This window comes from Convolutriloba macropyga, chromosome 1 (genome assembly GCF_964194025.1).
Source record: "Convolutriloba macropyga chromosome 1, txConMacr16.3, whole genome shotgun sequence".
NCBI lineage: Eukaryota > Metazoa > Xenacoelomorpha > Acoela > Convolutidae > Convolutriloba > Convolutriloba macropyga.
Window position 1 is genome coordinate 69,828,936 of NC_134468.1, and position 27,797 is coordinate 69,856,732.

General features: G+C 34.3%; 2 protein-coding genes and 1 long non-coding RNA gene across 3 annotated transcripts in view; 2 read left to right on the forward strand and 1 right to left on the reverse strand.

Moving 5' to 3' along the window:
• The window catches only part of LOC142342048 (GTP-binding protein 4-like), a 323,401-nt gene that overhangs the window by 1,731 nt on the left and 293,873 nt on the right, over positions 1-27,797 (forward strand). The window lies entirely within an intron of this gene.
• LOC142350978 (uncharacterized) lies at positions 1,111-17,060 on the reverse strand. Its single transcript, XR_012760932.1, has 3 exons — positions 16,520-17,060; positions 4,050-4,147; positions 1,111-1,227 (listed from the first exon to the last, which is right to left on the reverse strand). It is a non-coding gene; the product is annotated as an uncharacterized LOC142350978 (long non-coding RNA).
• Positions 11,978-27,628, forward strand: LOC142350971 (uncharacterized). The gene is made up of 3 exons (XM_075403002.1): positions 11,978-12,130; positions 16,691-16,879; positions 27,078-27,628. Exons 1-3 carry the CDS (start codon positions 11,989-11,991, stop codon positions 27,377-27,379), a joined length of 633 nt encoding a protein of 210 aa, XP_075259117.1. The 5' UTR covers positions 11,978-11,988; the 3' UTR covers positions 27,380-27,628.

Below are 27,797 nucleotides of genomic sequence, written 5' to 3' on the forward strand. Positions count from 1 at the left end.
AATCCACATCACAGTCAAACCAAACAAAAACTACAAAAAGTTTGTAAGAAATGTTTGGAATCTTCGGTTTCAAACGTAAGAAAGCTTCGTTATCTTCGATTTGTTCGTTATTGTCGGTTTCAGACGTAAGAAAGATTCGATATGGTCGTTTTTGGACGCAAGAGAGATTCGGTATGTTTGGTTTTAGAAGATTCGGCACAGACGTAAAAAAATGTCAGTTTTTTCTGTTACAAAATTTTGATTTTTCTGCATATAATGAGTACATTTCAACGTTCCTCATCGAAACGTTTCTGAAAGAATGTGGCAATTAACCGAAATACTTTTTTATCTCATTCGCAAAAATTATTGAACGAGTATAAACTTCATGATTATTTTTGAATTCAGAAATGTAACATAGTTGTTGAACATTGATGAGAATTCTATTGTTTAATTCGCATTCACTGAGTTTACTTTCTTGTAGTCTGCGAGCAAAATTTTTGACGGTTGGTTGCGTGTCAAAACGTCCAATGCCGATTGTTTTCATTGTTCGATCTTCTGGACTCATTGGCTTTCAGGACCCTGTTTGAAAAAATCCTGGTGTTTCTCTAAGCAATACTAAATCTCGCTTAAGTTTAAAAATGACGATACTGAATCTCTCTTACGTTTAAAAACGACAATACAGAATCTGTCTCACGTTTGAGAACAACGATACCGAGCTTTTGGTACAAAGCTTTTGTAAGGAGTACAGTACACTAAACAACCTAAACAACTGCGGCAACTGATCCGCTTTACCTTCGCATTGTTTTTTAGTTCACAGGAACTTTTTGTTTTCTTTTCTGGGGACGAGATACATCAGGCAGCGATCAGAAATGATAAAAACTGTAATCAATATTTGTTAAAACTCTGAAAAAAGCTGACAAGAGATTTTCTTGGTTCATCTTAATAAGATTTGAACAAGATCTTATCAAGTTTTATCATGAAAGGCGTGTATTTCAAGTTCTTCCCAAGATGTTTATATTTCGCGAGCGATGTGAAGATCCTGCATGCCTTATCAAATTGTATCAAGTTTCGATTCACTGGGATTGATTAGGTTAGTTTTCTGTTAAGTAGCATAGTTACCGGGCCGTTGAGTTTTTTGAAACTGTCGAGGAACGTTGTTTCCAGGCGTTGTTCGGTAGGAAAAACAGTTAATTGGTTTGAACAATTAGCGTGAACCATGAATTACTCTTTTATAAGGTCCACTCACAACTAAACATAAAACTTTTCTTTAGAGAGAAAACATAATACTCACAACAATTAATTTAACTATCAGATTCCTTCTTCGGAACTTTGATTCAGTTTTCGTAGTTGTCCAGTCTAAGGGCCCAATATTGCTTAAGTCTAGTGATTCAATCTGTAAACTTAGCCCGACTCCCCCCTATTTCTTTCTTAGGCACTAATGGCATTCTTGATAAGATTCTTTGTATTTTTGCAATACCTCTGTTTGAAATAAAACAGATTGGAAACAGATTCAAATATAGGAAAGTTCAAAAGTGCATTAGACACATTGTCGTATATCCGTTCACGGAAGAAGGACACGGGCATTCCGCATTCTTATGGACTCATTTTCAACGCAATTGACGAAATCTGCTGTTCAGCAGAACTGATTGGCCAGAACAACTCTGCATATAAGATTAAAATTTACTCTGACATTGTTCCAAACAGTTTACAGAAGCGTTTGAGAGATCTCCAGAACAGTTTACATATTAAATCGAAAGATTGGTTCAAAATTGGCAGCTCAGTTTTAAAGCAGGTAATATTCCAAATTATTTAGATTTTACTTTTTTATGATTATCGATCGGCTGCACTCTTTTCAATCAAAATGAATCATAATCAACAAAAAGATACGCAGTATGAATCTAGAAGGGATAGCTAAAAGCATTTGGGATTAGAGTTTTAGTTAAAACTATAAAACAACAACTATGTGAAACCAAGAAACCAAAACTTTTCCAGAAAAAGGCGAAATTGTAACACAACCCATCAATTGGAAATAGAAATTTTTAACATCAAATCATCAGTTTTTTTGTATACCTTTTATGTTTTTCACTTCAAGTTTAAGTTGTGATGTCAAGTTCAATCGCAAAATCCGCAAATTGAAATTGTAGAAATTAACGTTTTGCAAACAACTTTACCATTATTCAACACTTCTAAAAAAAACTGTTTGAGAAATGTTTTTTCAAGATAATTTTGGAATTTTTAATGTAAATTACGAAAATGCTAGGCGCCGGCAAATACTAGAGGGCTGGCAAATAATTGATAATTTGGAATTTTGGACAATTTTCATTAAAGTTGAAAAGGTCTGCGAAAATTGATATTACATGGAAAACATTCAAAGAATAAACTTGTTGCAGGGCGATCTTGAATTACTATATTATTTAAGAAGTAACGTCAGCGTACCTGATTGCGCCTGCTTAGATTTTCTCAAACAAAAAACGCCAGGATTTTCTCAAAGGCCAGGCTTTGTACAAAAAGATATGATGATCTCTTTCTCGAACAAAAAAAGAAACTGAAACACAGAAGTGCGGTCGAACTACGGTAAAAAAAAATGGTCGGAGAAAAGTTTGCAAATTGACATTTTAGCCTTAAAATTGCGTGAGCTGAAAATTTACCACAGATTTGCTAAGCAGCGACCTTTCAATCAACCATGATTGAGCTTTCTAAAGAAAAAACTGCATATAAGAGTTGTTCTTTTACCATCACTGGGAAAGATTTCTTTGGCCCATTTACGTCGCAATTGTTTGGACCACCAAGAAAGGGGATATTTCCCGACACTTGTTTGGCTACTCGTGCTGTTCGTGTTGCAATCGTCCCGACCACTGTCACTAGTTATTGCTTAATGGGACTAGACAGTTTCAACTTTAGTCGGGGAGCGCTTAACAATATTTGGTCTGATATTGGTGCTCAGTTCGTTCGAGCAGAGAAAGAGCTCCATGGGTGCATTGAAGAATTGAAAACGATTATCATCATCATCGCGAGATTTGTGCATAAATACATTAAGCGGAAGATCCGTCCACCCAGTGCGACACGCCAAGGCTGCATCTAGGAGAGGTTGGTTCCTAGTTTTAAGAGAGTACTGTATACAATCCTCCATACACTCCGCCTCACATATATTGTTTTCAACACAACTTTTTGTTACGGAAATTACGCATTGAACACAGGTCTCTGAACGCTCGTGAACGCCATCTTGTCCGACCTCGGCATTAACACCTCAGCTTTTTCCAAATGGTTTTCCAATAACCAGAATTCCCTCAACAGCTTGTGTTGACAAGTTCGATCATCGTACGTGGTTTGCTCGCGCAGTCCTACACCAATTCATTATGTTTACGTTGGCTCAACGATTCTGTACATGCAATTAACCGTGTATCTAAGTGGAAGACGTGTGCCGGCGGAACCTCAATTACGTTGACATAGTATAGAGAGTCAAAGAAACCTTGGGGGTTACTCTCCCAATGCTCGGATCGAAGAACTCCACCATGGATACTATAGCGGCGCATGCATCTGCCTTTGTATGTTTATAATCCAAATCGCTCGCCTGCCCGCTTGTTATGCTTCTCCTACCTGCAAAACGCCAAAAAAATGTTCGACTAACCTAACCTTCAATAAACTTACTAAAAAACTAATTCGGTTCCGCTCTTCTAGACTAAACTTTTTTTTAAATTTAATTTATATCGGCAAACAACCTCAGGCCGTAAAAGGGTTCAGATAAAGGACTGGTTTGCCCGCTGAATTGATGTACTACCTCATGATGTACTTTCATTTTGTTTTTGCCTTGACATTTTGAACTTAAATTTGCCTTTGTCCTGACTGGGATACGAATTCAAATTAGCCTACTCTTAGAGTGTTTTATTGCCTATATTGACTGTGAAATTAGATTCAATATAGTCCCCCCACACCGATGCACATACACACTCTCACACACACAACACGAGAGCATTTCAGCATTTAATGAGATTAAATCTGCGGTTTATTTCTTTTTTACAGATTTTCAATAATCAGGGTATACCCGAACGTTATGACAGCTTTCTGAAAACCTCTTTGGGATCCTGGAAGAAACTCTGTGCTGACAAAGAGCTGCTAGCCACATCCAACTCATCGACAATATCATGCATAAGTGGCCCACTGCTGGTTCCTGTTAACGAAATCGACATCACTCTGATTCTCATTTCTTCATCAGGGAATTGTTCTTTTCTCCTTATGATCGCAGTATATGTTATAAGAAATTACATATAACACCTAAGAACGAATTTGTTGAAGTTTTCAGCCAAGTTTTCTGATTTCCTAAAATGTAAATTATACGATGACATAAACAATGGTTTGAACTGCATCTCAGTTAAAAAGATACCCATTCTCACAAGACTAAGGCTGAAACAGTGCAACATTCGTTAAAGGCTACTTATTTTTTGCACAATGCTTAATTAATACAAATTGTTATGAAAAGAAGGAATTAAAACAAGGAGATTCGGTAATTTGTGTTGTTCACACTTAATGTTCTGACTCCACTCATCCAAATTTTTGCTTTAATTATCTCCCTACTCCAGTTATGGGAGATGGTCAAAATAAGAAAGCGTAGATCTTGTTTTGTAATGCTATAAATAGTTCAAGCATAAATAGTAGTGAATTTTATACTAAACGGCTCATTTTTGTCACAAGAAAATTAACATCGAAACCGAGAAAACAACGATTTGGTCCAACAAACACAATCTATCAAACAGCAAAAATTTGATTCTGATTTCATTTCCTATCCAATATCTAAACTAAACTATAAACATTAAGGACTTTCAAAACAAAGTTTTATGATTATCCAGATTGGTTAACCCATATTTAATTTAGCTTTCTCAAGTAAAATTTTACAACTGCGCTCGGAAGAATTATCAATTTTTATGCCTAAGAACCATAAAGCAAGTGGCAAAATATAACGTCAAGACAGAAGCTCTGCAGCAGAAAGTTAGAATTCAGCAAAATAAGTTGCTCATTTGCCTCCTGACAAGTTATCCGGTGCCCGCAACCAAAGCCTGGAAAGAACTTATTACAATAACATATGAAAACAGATCAATAAATCAAAAGAAGTACACACATATGTTTGCCATTTTTACGGTATTCTCGCCGTTTGATTGGGAGAAAAAATACAACTCAATAACAACGCAAAAATAGCAGACAAATAGAAAAAAAACAAAACAAAACTATTTATTATAAGATTTTGCAAATTCAACGCCTTATAAGACTTAAACCATTGACATCAATCAATGTTAATGTTCACTCATAGCTGCAAAGAAAAATCTTTGGTCTTTTCATTAATGGGACGTTGTAATAATGCCACGAAAATAATCAAAAACTAGAAACAGGTAAAACAAGAAAAACAAGATGTCGATGATCCCAAAAGCATGTTATGGACCAAAAATTCATTCTTATTCACATATATTTTGCTAAGAGACTCAATTTAAAGTTTCATTAATAATTTTAAAGGACAACAAGAAAACAAAAAGAACGAAAATCAGAAAACGATCTCAAAAATTCTTTTCAAAGCATTTATTGTCAATGTTGTAAAAATCAATATAAAAAGGACCAAAAACGCTCTAATAGTTTTTTATAAATCTTTTTGGGGGCCTATTGACGCCTCATTAGTCAGCTTCAGTAATTATGCCTAAAAAATTAAAATGCAGAAATCAGATACTCTCCTTTATTTTTCAAGACAGTTATTTAATTAGTAGCCACGAAGCGATAGCGGCTATTATTGTGGACATCGTGGTTGAATTGGATTGTATTGGTGAGCTGCTTTTTTTATTTTGTAAAATGTTTTCACAACTTTTTTCATGACTTTGAGTTCTCAAAACGGGATAAACCGGTAAATCTAAACGCGCATGAATTTGCATTAGAAGCCCTTATCCGGTTTCAGTCGTCCTTCAAGTATTTAGAGTAGTGAGCTACTGGGAGTCCGTAATTCAAGGTTGAAAGTTCGATTTAGGAGTTTTTGAGCACAAAATGTTGCAACTTTTTCGCATTTTTTTGTAATTTTTCAAATTTTTTGGTGGACAAGCTTAAAGTTAAAGTTTGTAAAAACTGACAAAGGTCTTTTGCAAGACGTAATTTTTATGGCCATTTTAGGAGCTATATATTTTGGTACTCCAAACATAAAAAAAAACAATTTTAAGCAAATTTTAACAGTATTTTCAAGTTTTTTTAACATTTTTGTCATTCTTTTTGAAATTTTCTGACTTTAGTGTAGAGAACCGCCCTCCTAAGTTTAATAACAGTTAATAAACAGTTTCTAGTAGTAATAGAATCCTTTTTACTATTATAACACGACAATAATTACCAATTTTTTTGATAGACCGAAATAATTATCAAATTTTCTGACATTTTTGTCAATGTTCAAGTTTTCCAGCCCTAGGGGCCAGAAACCTTGTCTATGATTTGATAACAGGTTACATAAACATCTTAAATGACCTTGGAATTGTTTTCAACTTTTTACTAACACAATTTTTTTTGAAAAAAAATTGCAGTTTTTTCAGGTTCCTTTACTTTTATTATCGTTATTTAAGTTTTCTGAGGCCCAAGAGCCATATAACTTCCTATATATTTCATAATAGGTTATTGGAAAATTTTTATTGGAAGGGTTTTTAAGTTTTTGTAAATTAAAAATTCTAGTAGCTTTTTTTATTACTGGCTTTTTTTAAAAAGTTTTTTTGAAACTTTTTGTCAAGTTTTAGGTTTTTCCAACATTAACGGTCAAAAAACCTCCTGTAAGTTTTGATAACAGGTTACTGCACGGTTTCTATTGCTAATCGGTAATGTGTTCTAAGATTTGAATTTTGCGATTTACAAAATTTGCAATTCTCAAAATTTTTTGGATCAGTGGCCCAGAAACCTCCTCCAGGGTTTGATAATAATTTATTGCATAGTTGCTAGAGGTAATTTTATGCTTATCAATTTTTTCTTAACACTAGTATCAGCAATTTTTTGTAAAAATTTTTAAAAAGCTTCAAGTTTTCTGAATTATAATCATGTCCAAGTTGATGGATCTTTTTGAGCCAGTGAAATTATTTGAGGCTTAATATAAGTATACTAGATAGCCTTCGAACTCAATGAAATGGTTCTGAAGAGATTTATATCACGATATTTACCAAGAATTTGTTAAAATTTTGATGGTTTATAAATTTTGATTTTCTGTTATTATCTGAGTTTAAAGATCTTTACTGGTAAACAAAGCTTTTTTAAGTCTTGCAAAAGCGTTAAATGATAGATCTCGAGAAACAAAAAATGGTTTTGAACCATTGGTTTCAAAAATATAGAACTTTTCTATAAGTTTGGCACTTCTCAGATTTTTTTTTGAAGCATTTGTCATTTTCCTCGAGTTTATCTACCTTTGATGGCAAATTATTCTCTTTCAAGGATTGTGCGTGAGCTATACAGTATATTGAATTGTTTCATAAATAACCTTCAGTTTAAAAACTCTAAGAGTTTTTTTAATGATTATTTTGTTTAGTTTGTTGGATTTATTTATTTTCTCAACTTTTGAGATTTTGTCTTTTTGGCTGCGCTCATTCAATTGATCTGCTGGTCAGGTACATCAGTTTTTCTATCATTTCTTTGGATTGTATTTCAGAACTTGTCCTTCTATTTTTTGAATTCGTTGTCTCAATGTTTTTCAATGATTTCAGTGAATTCTACTGCTTTGAAATTAGAATTTGTTTGTGTGACATCATTTCTGCTTTTAGGTCAATTGCGTGACTTACCTCTTTAAAAGAAATGACTTCTGAACTCACTCATGCAACTTTAAACTATATGAACAAAGCCAAAGTAGTGCCAAACTTATATGCCTTAATTCTCGAGTATTAGTCTTGAGTGTTTGATTTCGAATATCAATTTTGAAAAAGCTCGGATCTATTCTTTTTGGCCCCCCAGCTTAGTGAGCATAAATCCTTTATGACCCCAAGTCGCACCTGCTATTTTCTTTCTTGACGTGTTATATAAAAACATTTAATGTTTAACTGGGGGTTTCAAAAAACACTGGGGGGGGGCAGAAAAAAATCCAAAACTTTTTTTTAGGGTTTTTACCATAGACCGTATTTGTCATAAATTAACACTCCGATTCTAATCCGAGAAGTCTAGTGGTCTATTAAAGGACTGGTGGTCGATCTGTCTATCATAGTTTTTTAGTTTTTTCAATTCATGGAAGGCCGAAAGCGTCTACCGAGGCTATTTTCCGGCAATCTGCCGGCTATGTTTATTTAGAATATGACAAAGGTTCCAAGATAAATATGTACTGTTTTACACACGCCTTTCTAGACTACTGTTGGGTTTTTTTGTAAAGAAACATTGCATAAAATAGCAAAGTTTATAGAAGTACGAACAAAAGAAATTACAAATACTTTTTGAAAACATATAGATGCACGGCCTTTCTTTTTCAAAGTTTTTGAAGATCCATTTATTACTTCAAACTATAGCAGCTACTCACCAATAGAGCACACCAATGAACTAAGAAAGAGTTTGAGAAAATTCAGAAAAAAAACAGCAAAAACAGCAGCTAGATTTACGCACTTGATCAGAAATCATCCTCAGAATCCGAAGGTTTGTTCGAACAAAAAGCACTCTCAAAATATAGAAGCAGATAGAAAAAATTTTGTTGTTTTCAAACACCAAACATATCAATCGTCCGAAATTGAATGAACTAAAAAAAATAGTTGGGCGTATAGTTCCTCTCCTACCAAGTGGGTTCGGAGCAATTACATAGCAAGGGACGCTTATGAGAAATGAAGAGTGAAGATTTCATCCCAATAATTATGCCAAACCACAAATATTTATAACTAGGGTGATTTGATTGAGGGGTTTAAAGATGCAATTTTAGGAGGGTAGAGGAAGTAACGAGGGTTTTTCCTCATTATTCACACCAAAAGTTACTAAAATTGTTTGACTAGAATTGTGGTAAAATGCAGAAATCCGAGTTCGGGTAAATGATTTTAGGAAATGTTATTTAATAAAAAAAAATTACCAAAATTTGCATCGAAATCCCCCACTACCCCTTTGTAAACCTCTGATTTTTCTACGTGCTTCTATTTCTACATCATTACATCTCCTCTACCCACAGGAACTCATGTATTAAATTGGAGAGAATTAGATTAAAATTACTCCAATTAACACCTAATTTTGTATATTTCTCAGCTAACATTTTTTAGGGGGATTTCCTCAAATTAAGGTTAACAGAATTAATTTAACTGGTAACTCAAGGCTGCTCCAATGATGAAAGAAGAGATTTTGCTTAGACTGATTAATATGAAATAATTGTTTTTGTCTGTTTAGAATCGCGTATGATCAAACTTGTACTCCTCATTTGCAAAAAAAAGGTGTAAAGCTACTTTAAAATAAGAAACGAAATCAAGGAAAAATCAACATCATTTTTAAATTATCGGTCTATAATTGCATTGACGTTTGATTTCCAATTATCGTTTCAATCGTCCGTTAATTTTTTATTTTACCTGACTTGTCAAAAAGTTGCTTCTTTTTTGCAATATTTACTTTCAGTTTTAAAAAAGCAAAATCAAAACTCATGCAGAAATAAAACTCAACTGTAAAAAAGTTGCGATTTTGCCGTAATTTGTGCAACAAAATGAAATACTTTTCGAATCTACCTATTTGCAAACAGTTACAATGATTAGTAGCGCAATTGAAAATACCAAAATCTGAATCATGAAAATGGACTTTTATTTTAACATCTGTTCTCATTTGCAGAGTGTATTCGTTTAGCATTGAATTAAAACGATGAAAGAGCCAAGTTAAGGAAATTTTACGTGACGGCTGGTAAAAATGACCAATTTCCTATTTTTTGTTTTAATTTGTCTAGAGCACTTTCATCAAAATTTTTGTCCCCGTACCAAACTCCAAGTCTATATCAGTACTGGGCAAACCTAAATCCAAGCTGTATTTCGTTTTTCAGCACTGGGCAAGTCTTACAAAAAGTCTTACAAGTCTGACAAGTCTTGGTTAAGACTTGGATAACACTTGCAAGTTGATTCCCAAGTCAAAACCAACTTTTCGAAAATTTTCGAGTGAAAATTTTGAATTCAACAAAATTTCGCCACGTGCCACGATTTTGGCATTACTTTTTAGGCACTTTCCCGGGGTGCTATAAAATGATGCCGGGGCATACCAAATTGTATATTAGCACCCCAGGGAGTCTATTGAGGATATTTCAGCCATTTTTCAGCCGTTCCAGCCCCTAAATTAGCCAAAATCATCAAATTTTTGTACTTTTCAGATAAACCAAATGTCGAACCGTTCGATCATTTTTGACGTTTTTTCGGCTATTTTTGACGTTTTGTCGGCCATTTTTGACGTTTTTTGGTCAGTTTTGATGTTTTTTCGGCTATTTTGACCTTTTTTCGGCCATTTTTGACAATTTTTCGATCAGTTTTGACCTTTTTTGGCTATTTTTAACCTTTTTTGGGGCATTAAAACTTGGATTAAGTCATGGCAAGTCTCGGCCAAGACTTGGACTAAGACTTGACAAGTCTTAGCCAAGACTTGGATTAAGACTTGGCAGGTCTTGGCCAAAACTTGGATTAAGACTTGACAGGTCTTGGCCAAGACTTGGATTAAGACTTGCCAAGTCTTGGCCAAGTCTGACAAGTCTTAAATGTGTTATGATCACAGCTCTGAATCAGTATTGATACCTAGACTTGCAATTAGACTTGCCCAGTACTGATATTGAATTGGCGTTAAGTACGAGTCGTCAACTTTCTCATTGAAATAGCTTCAGGGTATTTTTTTTGTATTGTAAACTTCACATTGACGTGAAATACGTCAACATTAGAATTGTCATTGAATTCGAAACTTCCCTGTTAATTTTTGAATGATTTTTCTTTGTCTTTCTCAAGCACCGGCATTATTTCAGTTTTGAAAACAATGTTGCTTGCTAATTTGAAATTGGTTAAACATAACGCTTATATTTTATCTACCAACCGATGCACTCATTTACGGACCCAATGTTTCTTTTCCGAACCCTAAAGTTCTGTTTTCCTTTATTAAACACATTAGAAGCCAAATGTCTGATCTTCACTTATAGCGAACGTGAACATCAAATACTACCGACGTGAATTTTTGATTTCTCAGGGTTTTGTAATCGTAGTTACTTCAACGGTGTCAGCTATTTTCACGTTTTGAAGCTAGTGATATTTGCTTACTTTTTCTCGCTGCTAATGTTGTTCTTTTGATCAAAGCTGCAATCATAAGTGTAGATCACAATGGTAGAAAAAAATACTAGATCTTTCTTACGATCGAGTTCAAATTTGCAAGAATTTGTACTTCTTGCACGTTGTCAAGTAGACTGCAATGTGATAAAAGCCATATAGTAATTGACAGAGTATCTAATTTTGTAAACTTTCTATGGACTTGTTTGAAAAGGATGTACATTGCCACTGTTTTTAATAACTTTTTATACAACAACCTAAAAATCTCTTTTGAAAATGCGTTTTTTGTCTTTTAAACTTTCTTTAAAAAACCAAATCAGTTCTACAAAATTGGCATTTCCCTTCATAATTGTGTCGCATTATGAAGTTTGAACTCTTCAGTAGGTTGATAAATTGAATATAAATACAAGAACCAATAAATCGTTAACTGTTGTTAAATTGATAAAAACAACTTGTCAAAGTTTTTGTTCAAATTCTAATTCAAAAATGTTGAAGATATGTTGAATTACACGCACGGAGTTTTGATATGATCCTAAGTAAACAGACAGATGAGGACTATTTTTGTATTTTGAAACCGACAATGCCGACGGTTTCGTACCTTTAACCAACATGGATGATTAGTGGATTACATTTGACAACCGAGCATACTGGCGACACCAAAAAAAGGGGTTTCGTTGTTTTTGCCAAAGTGAATCCAACTTGAAAAATATGAAAAAAATGGGAGAAAATTGGACCTTCTTCAGCTTCTGGATGCTTTCGATTTGCTCTTAGAAAGCGCCTCCAACTCATGAAGAAATTGAGAACCTCTGACGTCAAGTGTACTTTTAAGAGCGTGAAAACTTTCACAGTCGTGAGTCCAGCTGATTTTGAACGATTGTCGACGGTAGACTTTGGCGAAAACAATTGGATAATTGCTCTTCACGTAACTGGTTAGTTGAGATTAAGGTTTATAACAAACTTTAATTTTTGGCATAATTCTCTAAACAAAAAACGACAAATCGATCTAACTTGCTCACGTCAATCTACTAAAATATACTCTTTTTAGGAAGTCATTTTCCTTGCGTAAGTTGAACTTCTCAGTAAAAGACGCCCACCCACTACTCTTGCATGCAATCGTTTGTTAACTATAATACTGAACAACTTTTTCCAACCGAATCGATTTCCGCGCCGCCATTTCGAGGAACCCAATCAAGTTCTGATAAGGGACTAAACTTAACGTTAATTCATTTTCACCTTCAAATTTATAATTTTAATTTTTTTCCATTCAGACAAGGTTTCACAGTTACTGTCACTTTTAAAAAAATCATGAAAAATCAAGATCCACGCTGAGGTTTTTGATTTCACCTAGGCTTAATCGGTGAAAAAAATGTTACCCCTGACCAAAATCTGCTGACAGCTGCTTTTTCCTGCTTTGCAAAAACTTTAGCGAGTTTGCAGAAATAGCGAAAACAAAATTATCAAAAAAAGCTAAGATAAACATGCTATGAAGAAACGTGAGTTGACAATAATAAGCATGTTTGCCCGCATGCTTTTGTAAATCATTTGAAGCTTTTTACTTTGTATCACCTATCAGGTTCCAGTAATACGTTTTGCGTTGAATGTAATGAACTTACGAACACAATTTGTTCTAAGAACAATCATGGTAAAACAAGCATGGGTTCGATAAAATAACCTGCAGTTTGGTCTCAGTAACATTCACCGCAGAAACATAGTATATGCGAAACAACTATTACTGAAAGATTGTATAACTAAGCACAATAAATATTTTAGCCTAGTTGGACAATTCAGGCTACTGTCTGAGCAGAATTATTCGCCGACTGTATATATTCGGTACAGAGTCAAATCCTGTTTGAAGTATTTTTCATCAAATTGAAAATAAAGATGTTCAAGAACCGTGAAATTAAGGGAAACTGCCTGAAAAGAACAAAAAATTGACATTTTCAACAAAACTTTCTCATATCTCAAAAAATGGCATTTCAACTCAGCATATAAACTTAGTTAATCAAAGACAAAGCCCATATTATTTGGCTGGAATCAAATCCAAACATTACTAGCGTTTACCGATACCGATGCGAAAAAATTTACTCTTTTTGTAACTAGATTTTGTTTTTCCTGTCTTAATACATTGTACATGTGAAGCATACTTACAAACTTCGAGAAGGCGGTGATCTAAACGATGAAAAAGCGGTGCCCTAAATGGAATTTTCAGTCAGTGTTTTTCACTATAAAACTCGAAGTTGAAAGTGGAATCTATTTTGCACCCCCAAATGTTTTTGCGGAAGCGCATTCTTCAAAGAATTCTGTGGCAGATTTATTGCATTATAAACGCTCATTTTATTCATTTTAAAAAATTAAATCGTAAAAAGGTTAAAATTATGTGAAACGCCAATACGGCTGAACGTAACTATCATCACTTTTCTTTGGACGTATTTTCCATTTAGGGGTATTTTATTGCCGTGTGAAAACTACTTAAACGTAATTTAAGCGCTTTCCACATTGGGCGTCAGAGGACGACGGGAGAAAGAAACCCCACGAAACTTTTTCTAGACCTAAAAACGATGGATAATGAAACAACTATTGTTGCCGTCATAGTTCAATTGAAATTGTTTAGAAAGCAATAGAGTTCACTGGCTGAATTCTTAAATAGGAAAAAACGAAGCAAAAACAAGATCTGTGTGCATTACATATATGGGATTGTGTTCAAATATAAAATTTGGGACGCTATATAGCCTACTCATGTTATGTTGTTAACCATACTTATGTTATGTTTATCTGCAAAATGCGACCAAAAATTAGCGGACTGGACTTGTCTCGAAAAATGTTAACCTAATGAGAAAAAAAGATATCGCCTAACGATAAAAAGTACAAAAATAACGGCAAGAAAAACTAAGAGACAAAAGCAAGATTTTGATGAATTGGGCGAACGTTCAGTTTCCACCATATTACTGCTCCAAAAATATCGGTTCTTCGATTGTTATATAATGAATCCTGCAATCCTGATCTTTGCTGCTAATTGACGCTTCCAGGCTAGTTTGTTTTGATGTATTTTGTATGATATAAGCATTTGCTTGTTTTTCCTCGTTTTCTACTTTTTTCTTCTACCACATAAATTTAATATGTGTAGGACTCCAATTTCAATATTCAGGACAATTTGTTACTCTGCTTTTTGATGTTTTGTGTTCCTGGAGCCGGGGGTCCTTATCCCAGACGTTGAGCTCAAATTTGAGGCGACTATATGAGTGGTCCAACATTACTCAAATAGAGTCACTGGCTTACTTGCATTATATAAGATGAAATGGAGATACTTTGGAGGGCGAGATTGCATCGATTACCCGTAAATATTCAGCAAACAAGCGAAAATATCAGACCAGCTGACTTGTTTTTGATTTAAAAACTTAATTTTTTTCACCAAAAATTTGAAGCCCATATAAGCATATGATGCATGAAATGAAGAATATTGAGTCAAATGTGTAACAGTAAGGTGACACAACTTGGGAGTTAACTGAGCAAACAGAACGCTCGGATTATATATCACCAAACTACGAGGGCACATAATTGACAGTTCGGGAAGCAGAGGGAACCACTGACAAAGACAGCGATTGATACTGAAAAACTAAATCAATAACAATAGTATACTATTTTTAGTTAAGATAACCAGCAAATATTTTATTACTTTTCTGATATGATTCAGATAAACAAATTTTACTATTTGTTTATTCTTGCCAGGGGGGAAATGTGGTACGGTAGTACATTTCAACCTGCTTCCCTTAATTGTCTAAGCGAGTAACTTACTATGATTGAGGCTTGTCATTCGCGGTGCAAATGCAACAGAAAAAGTGCATCCCTTGTGATGAGTGAATTGAAAACGTGCGAGAACCTTGCAAGCTGATTCAAAACTTGCAAGATTTTTGCAAGAATCTTACAAGATATAAATCAAGGCAAAAAAAGAATCATGGTACAAATGGTTTAGAAAACATCTTTGACGCAAATTATTGTTTATTGAACAAATTATAAAACCGAATTCAATAAAAAAAAAATTTTAGCCCGGATTCAAAATGTTGCAAGAATCTTGCAAGAAACTAGCAAGTTTTTGAATTCTGGGAAATTTATTTCTGTATTTTTGGTAGCTAAAACTAAATGAAAACCAAATGAAATGACTGATATCGTATTTTTTGATCAGCAAAACTGAACCTGATTGACTTCTTTCGTAAACGCCTTTTGTAAACATACAAAATTATACTTCATTGAAAGAAATTTAAGAGATTTTCCAGAGCAAAATCGGCAAATTTATTGTAATACAACAATCCTAATAATTGCCCCACAAAACGCCAAATCTGTAAAACGACTGCTTATGCGCACGACAAGCCCGAACCTCCCCCCTTTTTTGTGCCACTTTTACGATTCACTCCAGCATTTTCTATGTGTTTAGCGCAGACCCGAACACTTTTTAGTGGCCTTTCGGTGGTCACCACACCCCTTTCTACACATTTAGCTCAAACACTCTTCTTTTTTCTCTGCCCCTTTCGCGCATTACCACGCACTTTTTTCCGTGTTTAGCGCGATCTCCCCTCCCGTTATTGTGCCCCTTTGGGGCTTTACTCCACTCATTTTTGTGTGCTTAGTCCGAACCCTGTAGCATTTTTTGGTCCTCTTTAATGCCTTAGTCTTAGAATTCCAGAGTTTCTTTGCGGCTACAGTCCCGGTAAAGGTTTTGGTGCATTTAGTAATGCACAGTCCTTAGTCTTCAAAGAAACAAAAGAGGCCCACATTCAAGCGAAGACTAAATTTCTGGACACATGATTTGCCAGAGTCGTTCAAGAAATCAACGGTTATCTTGTAAGATGCTTGCAAGAATCAGATTAGTACCTTGCAGGAATCATTTAAGAGCTTGAAGCTTGTCTTGAGGGAATATAACAAAAGCCACGCTCATCTTGCAAAGTTTTTGCGGGTTCGTTTTTATCTTGCAATATCTTGCAAGAATCTAGCAAGATCTTGCAATATGGTGCGGAACCTTAGAAGACTTCTGCAACATAGTCGTTTGTATTAGTCTAGGGTGGAACCTGAAATCATAATTCTTTTTACAAAAAAAATTTAAATTTAAAAATTTCCGAAACAAAATTTTGCTATTTTTACCCGAAAAGATGATTTTTTAAATATTCAAACTATTACAAAAGAACAAAAGCTGCGGAAACGATTTTATCTTCTGGAAATTGATGAGGTATGATAGAGTTGTTCATTTAGTTTCAGGTAAGCACTGGATTGCAATCGGTTATAAGAAAAGGACAGAATCTTGCAGAAAACAAATAAGTCACAGTTACCTTTAGATGTTTTTCTTTTGATTTTATCAACAAAATTGGTCTGTCTTCTATAGTCTGTCCCATAAAGTTGAAATAAGCAAACGTTCCAAAACGTCAAAAACAAGCAATTGAGCATCAAAGTGTCATTTCAATGTATATATATATATATATATCAATTCAACTTTGTTTCAGATCATCCGAAAAACAAACGATTTGGCGATAACAAAATGGCCGTCAATCTGATTCAAATAATTGCATCAATTGTCCCCACTGAAGATGTTGCATTTGTGTGGTTAAGTATTGACTTTGTAACTGCTGTGCAAAATGAATCACAAATAGGAGAGTACTGTTCAATGAGCACAGCTGTTTCAAAACAGATGGGTGAGATATATTTGAAAGAAGATATGCATGAATTCTCCCTACATTAAATCGCGTCTCTTAAGCAATAAACAATTTTGCAGGTCATGTAATCAGCGATATAAAAAATTATTTAGCGATATTATAAAATCGAATTATTCAAAATCAAATGGGAAATGTAAAAGTAATGAATACTGCCAAACAGTTGTTGTGGCCAGAAGTTATCAAACTCTGCGGTAAAGAGTAGCCGAATATATATAGCCTAATGAATATTACCACACGGTTGTTATCGCCACCGAGAAGTTATCAAACTCCGAGGCGAAGCCGAGGTGTTATGCAATGGTTAAGTGACTCTGCTTGAAGTCACTGCGAACTTCTGGTGTTTATCGAGAACCGCGAAGCGCTTCGAGATATTAAGTCAGAATTTCGAAGTGACTTCTGCAAAGTCACTTAAACATGCTTAAAACACAAAACGCGCACGTTTCATAATGACGAAAGTCAACGAAATTCAACTTCTGGCTAAGTAGCTAGCAACTTCTGGCATTTTGACTTCTGGCACTGCATTTTTTCGCCATTTTAAAATGTGCACGTGAGTGTTTTAAGATAACTTCGAGGGCGATAACAACCGTGTGGTATTTTTTAAATCAACACCTGTTGCTATAATAGCAGTTTTTGAGACTACGAGTTTTTCAAACTGTTTCCATCTTTAGACTACGAGTTTATCGCCACTCATTTGTCGCCACTGATTACTCAGTAAAAGTGGCGATAAAGGAGTGTGAAAAACTCGTAGTCCAATGCTGAAGTGTTTTTTTCAGTGCCGATAGGCCGTTAAAATTTATCACTCGGGCAGTTTATTTAATTGCCATTATCGCAATAGGTGTTGATTAAATCCAAAGCAGAGGTTGGCCACTGTTGCAGATTTTCTTATTTCTAACATAGGATGCTAACTTATTTTAAACCGCACATATACAGAGGTTTGAGAAGACAAACAAATCAATATAAATTTCTGTTGTACTCTAATGACTTTGCCGTCCTGTAAGAAGTACCCAGTGAACTGAAAATTGATACATCTTGATAAGAAACATACTAAAACATACTGAATATTGTCAAGATGTTGCGATGTTAACTGGCAAGATAATATCAAGATGTATACAAATTTGCAAGATCATTGCATGGGTGTCAAAAAACAATATCTTCGCAAGATTTTCACGAAAGACTAACCAAGACATGGCCAGATATATTAGGTATTATAAATTCAATAGCACTAAAAGAAAGAGTTAGCACGCAATCAAGATAAAGCAAGTTTTGTCAAGAATTAGCAAGACTTAACAAGAATTATCAAAAACGTCGGAAAAAGCAGCTTTTAAAGTTTATTAACCAACAATTGAGCCGCTTTTCCAGTATAAATATTATTTTTGAGTGGATGCTAGTTCGGCGAGTACATATTTCACAACTCTTACGGCACCGCCACCAAGAAGGCCCCCACTAAGGTCCCATGTAAAAGCCTAAAACCAAAACAAAAATTACCATGACATATAGCAACTTCAAATAAAATGAAAGAAACAAGAGTAAACTGATTAGTAACTAAGAAACTACAGTATTTAAAAATCAAAACACAAAAACAAAAAGATTACAAAACTCTTTATTTTGTGAAAAATTTGATTTTTTCCAATTTTTTTCCAAATCAACAAACCATGGTGTTTAGGCGCATCAACGCACACCCTGCAATTGGTATCAATAAATCATGGACCAAAAAGCGAAAAAATTGAAATCAACAAAAAAGTTAACGTTTAAAATGAGAAGCATTTTGATACGGAAGAATTCGACGAAAAGCAACTCTTGTTTTACAGAATCCAATTAAGCACAAACTGTAGTGCGTTTTAGTATTCGACAAATCTACTATTGATTGTTAGGTTGATTAATTACTTTAATGAGATCAATGTTGAGAGATTCAGTTGACGAAAAAATGGTAACAACCAATTGTGACTGTCTCACAATATTATTATCTAATAAAACTATCCTCAAAAGTCCCCAATCGTGCGAACAATATAGATGAAGAGCCAGACATGAAGATAAGCGAAAAACATTTGCTGAAATTTCAAATGAGCCAGAAACATCAATTTTCTTACCGCATCTAGAACACAATTAACTGAACCGGCCCTTAATTAAAAACATTAATATTTACTTTCTTAATAACTGTACGCCTCTTTTTTTCACCAGCTGTGTAGGTGGTACAAACAGTTATATATGTAAAACAGTGCAAAAATGCATTTGATATATCTAACCTCCAAAATTTTTGTTATTTCAAACATCCGTTTTCAGCTAGTCTCTTTCTGGGTAATAGTTTCTAATTAAAGCAAAATTTTAGGCAAGTTTTACCATGATGTTGATTTTAATCAAGAAAGTTTCTTGAAACCCCTTGATAAGATCTTGGCAAGATCTTACCAGGATATACCAAGAATTTTTGGCCCTCCAGGATCTTGGTAAGATTATTCATGTTTTATCAAAACTGTCAAGATCTTGCATGTGTTGGCAAGGTGTATCGTCTTGGCAAGTTTCGTTTCATTGCGTATCCTCTAAGAAGAGTACTCTGAGAAGAGTACATTTTTTAAAAAAAAAAGTACATCGAAGCTTTGTTATCCTACCTCAGAATAAGAAAGATTAATTCAAATGCAACATTGCCACATGGTGGATTAGTATCGTTAAATTGTGTTGTTTAACTTGGTTTTGGAGAGTTTTGCTTCCAATGATGAATTTTTTTATGACCATTTTTAACAATTGAATTTTCATATAAATTTTGATAGAAAATACAAGCTTCAAAAAGCATATGTAAATCGTTTTTACTGCGAGGCGTTGAAAATATTTAAAAAGAAATAAACTCTTCTCTTCACGCATTTTAATCCGATGTAGTACAGTGCTTCCATTGCCGGGGTTCATTTCTTTCCCCTTTTTTCCATTTTCAGAGGTAGATGATTCGATGGATGATCAACTAGGTACAGGGTCTGGGGTTTTGCATGCGCCAGATCTGGGTTCGGTTATGATAGAATCAGGTCAGGGTTTGATTGGTAAAAGTTCGGGTACTGTAGTCACAAGTATTAATTTGACAGGCTGCAAAAATGATTTGCAATGATTCATCTGAATTGGTAAGTACATGCTATCAGTAGATACAGATCTCACTCTTGCCTTTTGTACAGGTGTCGGCAGAATAGTTTCAATAAAAACAAATTTTTTCTTTCATTTGAGGTCTTAGGCTTAGAGTTCGGTGAGAAAAATCTCCTTTTCATACTTACAGCATTTCAACGGGAGGCTGCCATTAATCTTTCCATATAAATAGAGGAACATCGTGACCTAGTCGTTCACATTTGCTCATTTCTGGAGGTTGAAATACTATTGGGTTTGAAATAATTGGACTGCCATCATTGGCGGACCAGCAGCTTTCATTGCGTTTTTAAATTTCAATTTAAACATAGTGACCGAAATTTGATACTCCAAGGCCATGCTTGAATACACAGAATAATGTAACCTTTGCTTATTTCGTTCTTGTTGATTGTCAGCTTGTATTTATTTTAAAACAAACCGCTGTTTTTTTTACGACTTGAAGAGGAGTCTTGGTGAAGCGTCTTTTCTGACCGACAACTTTTTGGAGTATATTTAAAACAGGATGAAAAATTCAACGCGGCACGTGATAACTAAGCGGTTAGGTCAAACGTCTGAAGAGCAGAGAAAAAAGATAGTGACATTTGGTTTATGTTGCATTTTTGAGTGAGAGCGAGAAAAATAGGTGTGAATAAATTTTATTTAGAGTTTATTAGTTTTTACCTTACTTTTTCTGTTATTTATCTAAACCCCGTTAACAAATAACTGCACGTAAGAGCCTTTTTGGCCATCTTAATCATATATTAGAGTATTATATGAAATCGTGAGCTATTTTTGTGATTTCGCCTTTTTAGACGCTCTTTAGCGCTCTCATTTTTTGGTGAATGGGGTAGTTTTTTTGTTGAAGTAAATTTTCTGGGTTTTTAGGGCCTTTTAATCTCGCTACTATCATTGTTGTTCCGACCCACTATAGTGGGGGAGGAACTATATACTCAAATGGTTTTTTTTTGTTCAGTCAATTTTGGCCGATCGATATAATCATCGTAGAGAGTTGTGAGTGGTATCATTAAAAAGCTCGTCCAGCGTAGAATATGGAATCAAAAAGATATTTTCAATTTTCGCTTTTTATAGGGAGTTATCGAGGTTTAAAGTTATGTGAATATTTGAAGTAATTCATCTGTTTTTATTCACATTTTCGGTATTTTTGACCTAATTTTCGTTAATTTTGCTAAAATTTGTTCAAATTTTTTGGTGTAGTGTTATTGATTTTATCTCTAAAGATAGAAGAGGTTTGCTGAACTCTTTGATCTGAACTTTTAGGCTAGAATTTTAGAAAAAAAAATTCAAAATTCGATTTTTTTTGGACCAATTTTGCTCTTTTAGCCCACTTATCTTAAACTTGCTGGAAGTAGATAGCTTGAAACAGCGGCAATATTCTTTTTAAGCTGACGAACGAGCTAGTTCTTCTCCCGCTGGCTTTGAGAGTCTTCTGGAATTAATTTTTTGCCACAGTTTTTTGCAAATTGAAACTCGATAACTAAAAAAATGCATTTTAATTTTGACAAACTGAAAAATTTTGTTCAAAAATTGATCTATTTCGCAACCATTTGAAAAAGTGAGTATTTTTAGACGCGTAGTAACATCTGGGATGATCTTTATCTCGCCATGGATGCTCAAGATAATGCACAACATAAAACTTTTAGATTTTAATGGGGCGCAACTTTTTTTTCAAAACATTTTGGCTATGTAAAAGTTTTTTATGTAAATTTCTTTTACTTACAAGAAATTCAATTCAAGGCTCAAGGAGTGACAGATTCCATTCACAAACAACGAGGCGCACCGAGATTATAACAGGGTTTCAGAATAAGCTCATGGTTTTTGAGAAAAGCTCATGGTGTTTCGTAAAAAACTTTTTATGTAATTCTTGAATTTTACTTTCATTTGTTATCTTTTTTGCAGTTAAATGACTTATTGTCCCCAGTGAAAGATCCAGTCATTTCTTAGGAGCTATAAATCAACATAGACAATTCTTTCGGTTGTTATCTAATGTCTGTTTTGACTTTGAATATATTTGTTTTAAGAAAATATCGGTTAAATTTTGAATTTTGCCACTATTTTTTATCTTTTTTCTCTCACCTTGGTGAGCAGTCTCAGTAAAAACAAGCAAATACCAAGTTCTTGTGGGTAATCAACTATTATTTGTAATGGTCCTATGTTGAACTAATGGTCTCTTTCTCTTTATACTACGCGTTTTCTTTAATTTTTTTTTTTGTTTTTGAGCTCAATTGTATATTTTTTGAGTTCATTTTGTTTCCTTGCCAAACTGCCATATTACTGACAAGACCAATTGAAAAAAAACTTAGTAGAAAAAACGCACAGCGTTGGAAAAAAGCGTATCTGGATATGTTAATTGTTTTAGTTATATATTTTACTCTTTTTGGGCTGAGACACAGTTATCTCGCAAAATTCAAATTGATTTGATTTTGTTTTTGCCAATTTTTGTCATTTTTTGTTGTACGTAAATCACCTGATAACAATAGGTCTTGATTGGTTCCCCAATATATATAATTCAACCTAGTTAAAGGTTTCAGTTTAGAGCTGTTTGTTTTAATGACTTTAAAATTGAAACGAAAAAAAAAGTTTAAATGTGTGTCCCTTTGCTTTCATTTACGTAACCCTGTAAATCGATATCAATAATTAGAAGTCTCAAATACTTTTTTTTTATTCATACATCTTTTTGGCTCAAACATACATGTTGATCTATTGCTTCGACCATTATTTTCACAAAAAGATTTCGAGGTTTCCACACTGTTAAGTTTTTGGGTTTCTTTTTCGGTCATCTCCTCGTCGTCGTCCTTTTATAAATAAGGCTCGCTGATGTTAAAAAGAAAAAAAGGTGATAATCTAGAGTTCTCGCAGGCGTCATTCTCTAAATATAGTGCCTTGAATTGTGTAAAATCTTTTGAAGTTTTGGCTTCTTTGTATCTTTGCAGTTAATTTGAGGGGTCGTGACTTAGTCTCATTATTAACAGGCCCAATTGTTTTCCTGAGGTATTGCAACTTAAGCCGCTGTATGTTGAAAATTTTAAATCTGTTATGACTTTTGAAAATATTTGTTTTGAAAAACATATTTCGCTTTGTGAGCTTCGTCATTTTTTTAAAACAATTTTTGGGTCAACTTGTAGCTCAGTCTCTGTAAACACGGGTCACAACCCGTTTCCAGTGAACTACAATTCGATCTCTATATCAATTTTAGCTTCAAACAATTGTTTCTCGGCTTTGTTACTACTGTTACTACAAGATTTAACAAAATAAATGAGAAGTTTTATATTTGTACAATTTATAATATTTTTGTTTTCTTTCTGATTTATAACAATGATCGTAGGTTCCATTGGCTTCGAAATTTAGCGCAATTGAACTTTGGATAATGACTTCTCTCAGTTGCTTCCTATGGAGATATAAATGTACTTTTCAGGGACTTCAGTTGATATCTAATAACGGTAAAATTAATTGTGTTCAAAAATGGAAACGTGTTTTTGAATTTCGCACTTCTTTGCTTTTTTGTCGACTTGTTAACCAGTTGCAGTGAGGACAGGTCTCATCTGTTTTCTAATGAAGCATATGTTAAATTGTTCTGTTTAGGTTTTATCTGATGCCAGTTTGATTTTATGATTTTATTTATTGTAGCCATCGAATTTTGGTCCTAATTAGTGTTCGTTGTTTGAAATTTGCTATTGTCCTTTATAGTAGTCCTATTTCAACGAGGTTCATCGGCCTTCCAGATTGACATTGTTGTATTCAGTTCTGTTTTTTTCACCCCTATTCTTTTAACCCCCTAACTTTTAACCCCGATTTATTCACCCCTATATCATTTAACCCCTCTATTACTTCACCCCTCTATCATTTCATCACGCCAATTAGCAGTCGACATTAGGGCTTATTTTGACATAATTAGATGGAAACACCAATCCCACGTTCGGTTCTGGTAGTTTCATATCAAATTCCACGGGCCGCTGAGGCATGGCCATGGCCCGCGAGGCTTGGCCAAATGACTGTATTGCTAATTTAATAATCATTATTTTATAGAAAGAATAAAATCGGGTTGAAATTATAGAGGCGTTAAAACAAAGAGGGGTTAAATAACGCAGGGGCGAGTAAATTGGGGCTAAATGATAGGGAGTCGAATGAATAGGTGTGAAAAAGCGGTACAGGATTGTATTCCTTTCGTTGTTTACTGAACGATATGAATGTTGTTGAAGGTTTTCTAACTCTTCATCATTTGGTAGCCAATAAACTCAGAAATGTGGATAAGTGGGGTCGGAACCTTATGTGCATATGCAGATTTCCGAGCCTCTTTGTTTCAATTGAAGAAATTGGGCTGCATTTACAAGTATTTTCGCCTAATTTTAATACTTTGATTTATTTTGCCTAATTATGCTATTTTTTGCCTTTCAGAACATTTTGCTGTTTTCAATTTTGTAATTAAGGACCAGGGTAGGGTAATTGCTACAAAGTGAAATCAATTACTGATTTTATATCTTAATTCTGTTATGACTTTTGACAATATTTGTTTTTTAAAACTTATTTCGCTTCTTGAGCTTCGTCATTTTTTTAAACAATTTTTCGGTCAACTTGTAGCTCAGTCTCTGTAAACACGGGTCACAACCCGTTTCCAGTGAACTACAATTCGATCTCTATATCGATTTTAGCTTCAAACAATTGTTACTCGGCTTTGTTACTACTGTTACTACAAGATTTAACAAAATAATTGAGATGTTTTATGTTTGTACAATTTTTAATATTTTTGTTTTCTTTTTGATTTGTAACAATGATCGTAGGTTCCATTGGCTTTGAAATTTAGCGCAATTGAACATTGGATAATGATTTGTCTCAGTTACTTCCTATTGAGATATAAATGTACTTTTCAGGGACTTCAGTTGATATCCAATGACATTAATAACGGCAAAATTAATTGTTTTCAAAAATGGAAACGTGTTTTTGAGTTTCGCACTTCTTTGCTTTTTTGTCGACTTGTTAACCAGTTGCAGTGAGGACATGTCTCATATTTTTTCTAATGAAGCATAGGTCAAATTGTTTTGTTTAGGTTTTATCTGATGCGAGTTTGATTTTATGATTTTATTTATTATAGCCATCGAGTTTTGGTCCTAATTAGTGTTCGTTGTTTGATATTTGTTATTGTCCTTTCCTGTAGTCCTATTTTCAACGAGGTTCATCGGCCTTCCAGGTTGGCATTGTTCTATTCGGTTCTGTTTTTTTCACCCCTATTCTTTTAACCCCTATCTTTTAACCCCGACTTATTCACCCCTATATCATTTAACCCCTCTATTACTTCACCCTTTATCATTTCATCCCGCCAATTAGCAGTCGACATTAAAGCATGTTTTGACATAATTAAACGGAAAAACTAATCCCACGTTCGGTTCTGATAGTTTCATATCAAATTCCACGGGCCACTGAGGCATGGCCATGGCCCGCGAGGCTTTATAGAAGGAAAAAATCGGGTTGAAATGATAGAGGGGTTAAAACATAGAGGAGTTAAATGATACAGGGGCGAGTAAATCGGGGTTAAATGATAGGGGGTTGAATGAGTAGGTGTGAAAAAGCGGTACACGATTGTATTCCTTTCGTTGTTTGTTGAACGATATGAATGTTGTTGAAGGTTTTCTAACTCTTTATCTTTTACTAGCCAATAAACTCAGTAATTTGGATAGGTGGGGTCGGAACTTTTTGTTTGTACCCACATTACCGAGCCTCCTTGTTTCAATTGAAGAAATTGGGCTGCATTTACAAGTATTTTCGTATTTTGATGTATTTTGACTAATTATGCTATTTTTTGCCTTTCAGAACATTTTGCTGTTTTCAATTTTGTAATTAAGGGCTACGGTAGTGTAATTGCTACAAAGCGAAATCAGTTTCTGGTTTAATAGCACATATTTTACGAAACGAATGGACCAACTTTTCATTTTGTGTTGTTTCTACTTCTTGCTCAAATCTTAAGTTCTTTCCAGAGCTTTTGGGTGTCGTGTGATGGGTCAATGAATCAATAGACACATCCTTGCTTATATTTCCCTATCAATTGTTGAACACAACGAAACTGTATCTCACACGTGGTTATTTACAATGCTTTCTTAGAAAGTTTTCAAAAAACTTTTCCAGCGAAATTTCCAAGAAAATGTTTTCATAGTTTGCATTTTCCCTGATAAATTGTTTCCTCCGTTTGATATTTCAACTTCTATAGAAAAGTGAATAGTCTTATCGGATAGGGGCTGGCTAGGGTGTAACTTAAGTTTTACTTCGTGTCGGTTCCAGAGACTTCAAGCTATATTTTAAAGATCTTCTCGTACGTTTTCATGATATGTGAAGCCAAATTGAGGTGATCTGATTTTGGTCTTGCGGAAAAGGAAATGGAGCACGAAAGCACGTGTTTTTGCGGCGTGAATTTTTTTGCTCTGATTTTCAAGTAGTGTGAGAAAATGGTGTTTGTAAAAAGGTCACTTCTTCGATACTGTTTTTTTTTCTTATGCGGCATTTTGACATTCATTTTTACTGTTTTTCTATTCCATTTTTTTAATCCGATTTTTTTTAAAAAAATTATTCTCACAATCCATTCAAGTCCACTCTAGGTCTATTTTTTTGTGTAGACATTAATGGAAATTTTTTGAATTGTGTTAGGACTTATCCTGCTTTTTTAGATTAAAAAATTTGCCAGGCTAGCTAGCACAATTTACACCTATTTATACACTGGTACAATTTAGACCGATGGTTTAGCAGCTCAAATTACTCGGTAGCCATCGAGAACCATACCTAAAACAATTTTTAACAAAGAATTGCTAACTTTTGTTGACACTAGCGACTTATGAGTTCAAGTTGTTAGCGCATATTTTTCCTCTATCAAAAGTTCTGGATTATTGTCAATTGTCCCTACACGGTTTAGTGTCAAAAAATGAATTGGCACATTCTCATTTTCAGCTGAGAGCTTCAACTCAGATAACGTCGTCCCGCAGATAACGGCAGCTATTTAATATAAGCCTTTATTTTAAAAAAAACTTTACCGATGACAAATGAAAACGTGCTATGGATGCATATCTATGCTTTCTCATTTCAGAATCGATTTCTGTGGAAAATAAAAGCAGCGTTCTCCATCAGGATAACAATATCTCTGGAGAATCTTCTGCATTAGCGCCAACTAATTCTGAGTTCTTTATCACCTCTTGCGCTCATAACTCAACCCTCAACACCGATCAATGGTTGGCAGACTACGTATGCGACATTCTACTGACAGAAGCGACAAAAGAAGTACAAATATCTTTAGATGACCTTGTGTCCCGTGTTAAAAGTGAAAGCGAGTTCGAGTTGCATCATGAGACCTGGGGATCCCGAGAGGCTGTGTTCTGCTTTGATTCGTAAACTATCGGAGCAGAGCTTCAAAGAAAAACAGAATGATGATTTTTCATTCCTTTATGTAAATTAAAGCGTAACCTTGAGAGAAAAAAAAGTTAAATTTCAGCATATACCTTTCATTTTAGAGGTTACAGCCGATCCTATAAAGTTGACCATAAAGCTCAATAATGCTTTATTTTGCAAGCAAATTACATTTTACCTCTTCACTCAAGCTTCTGTAATTAGCCCTGTAAATCGAATCTCATATTAAATATTTGTTGATGGATATACTTTAAGCACTTTTAATCAATTGTGATTCCAATATTGATTCCAAAATTTAATCGTTTTGGTGCAATTTCACATAAGAAATAAAATTTACTTTAATCTCTCCTCCAGAAGAATTGAGTGCGTGAAGACAATTGAAAACAGAAAAATGTTAAAATTA

Bases quoted from the DNA above. Each gene is read 5' to 3' on its own strand.
- LOC142350971 (XM_075403002.1), top strand. From the start codon at position 11,989: ATGAAGAAATTGAGAACCTCTGACGTCAAGTGTACTTTTAAGAGCGTG. The intron at 12,131-16,690 runs GTTAGTTGAGAT...ACTTTGTTTCAG, and splicing joins AATTGCTCTTCACGTAACTG to ATCATCCGAAAAACAAACGA. The intron at 16,880-27,077 runs GTGAGATATATT...TTCTCATTTCAG, and splicing joins AGCTGTTTCAAAACAGATGG to AATCGATTTCTGTGGAAAAT.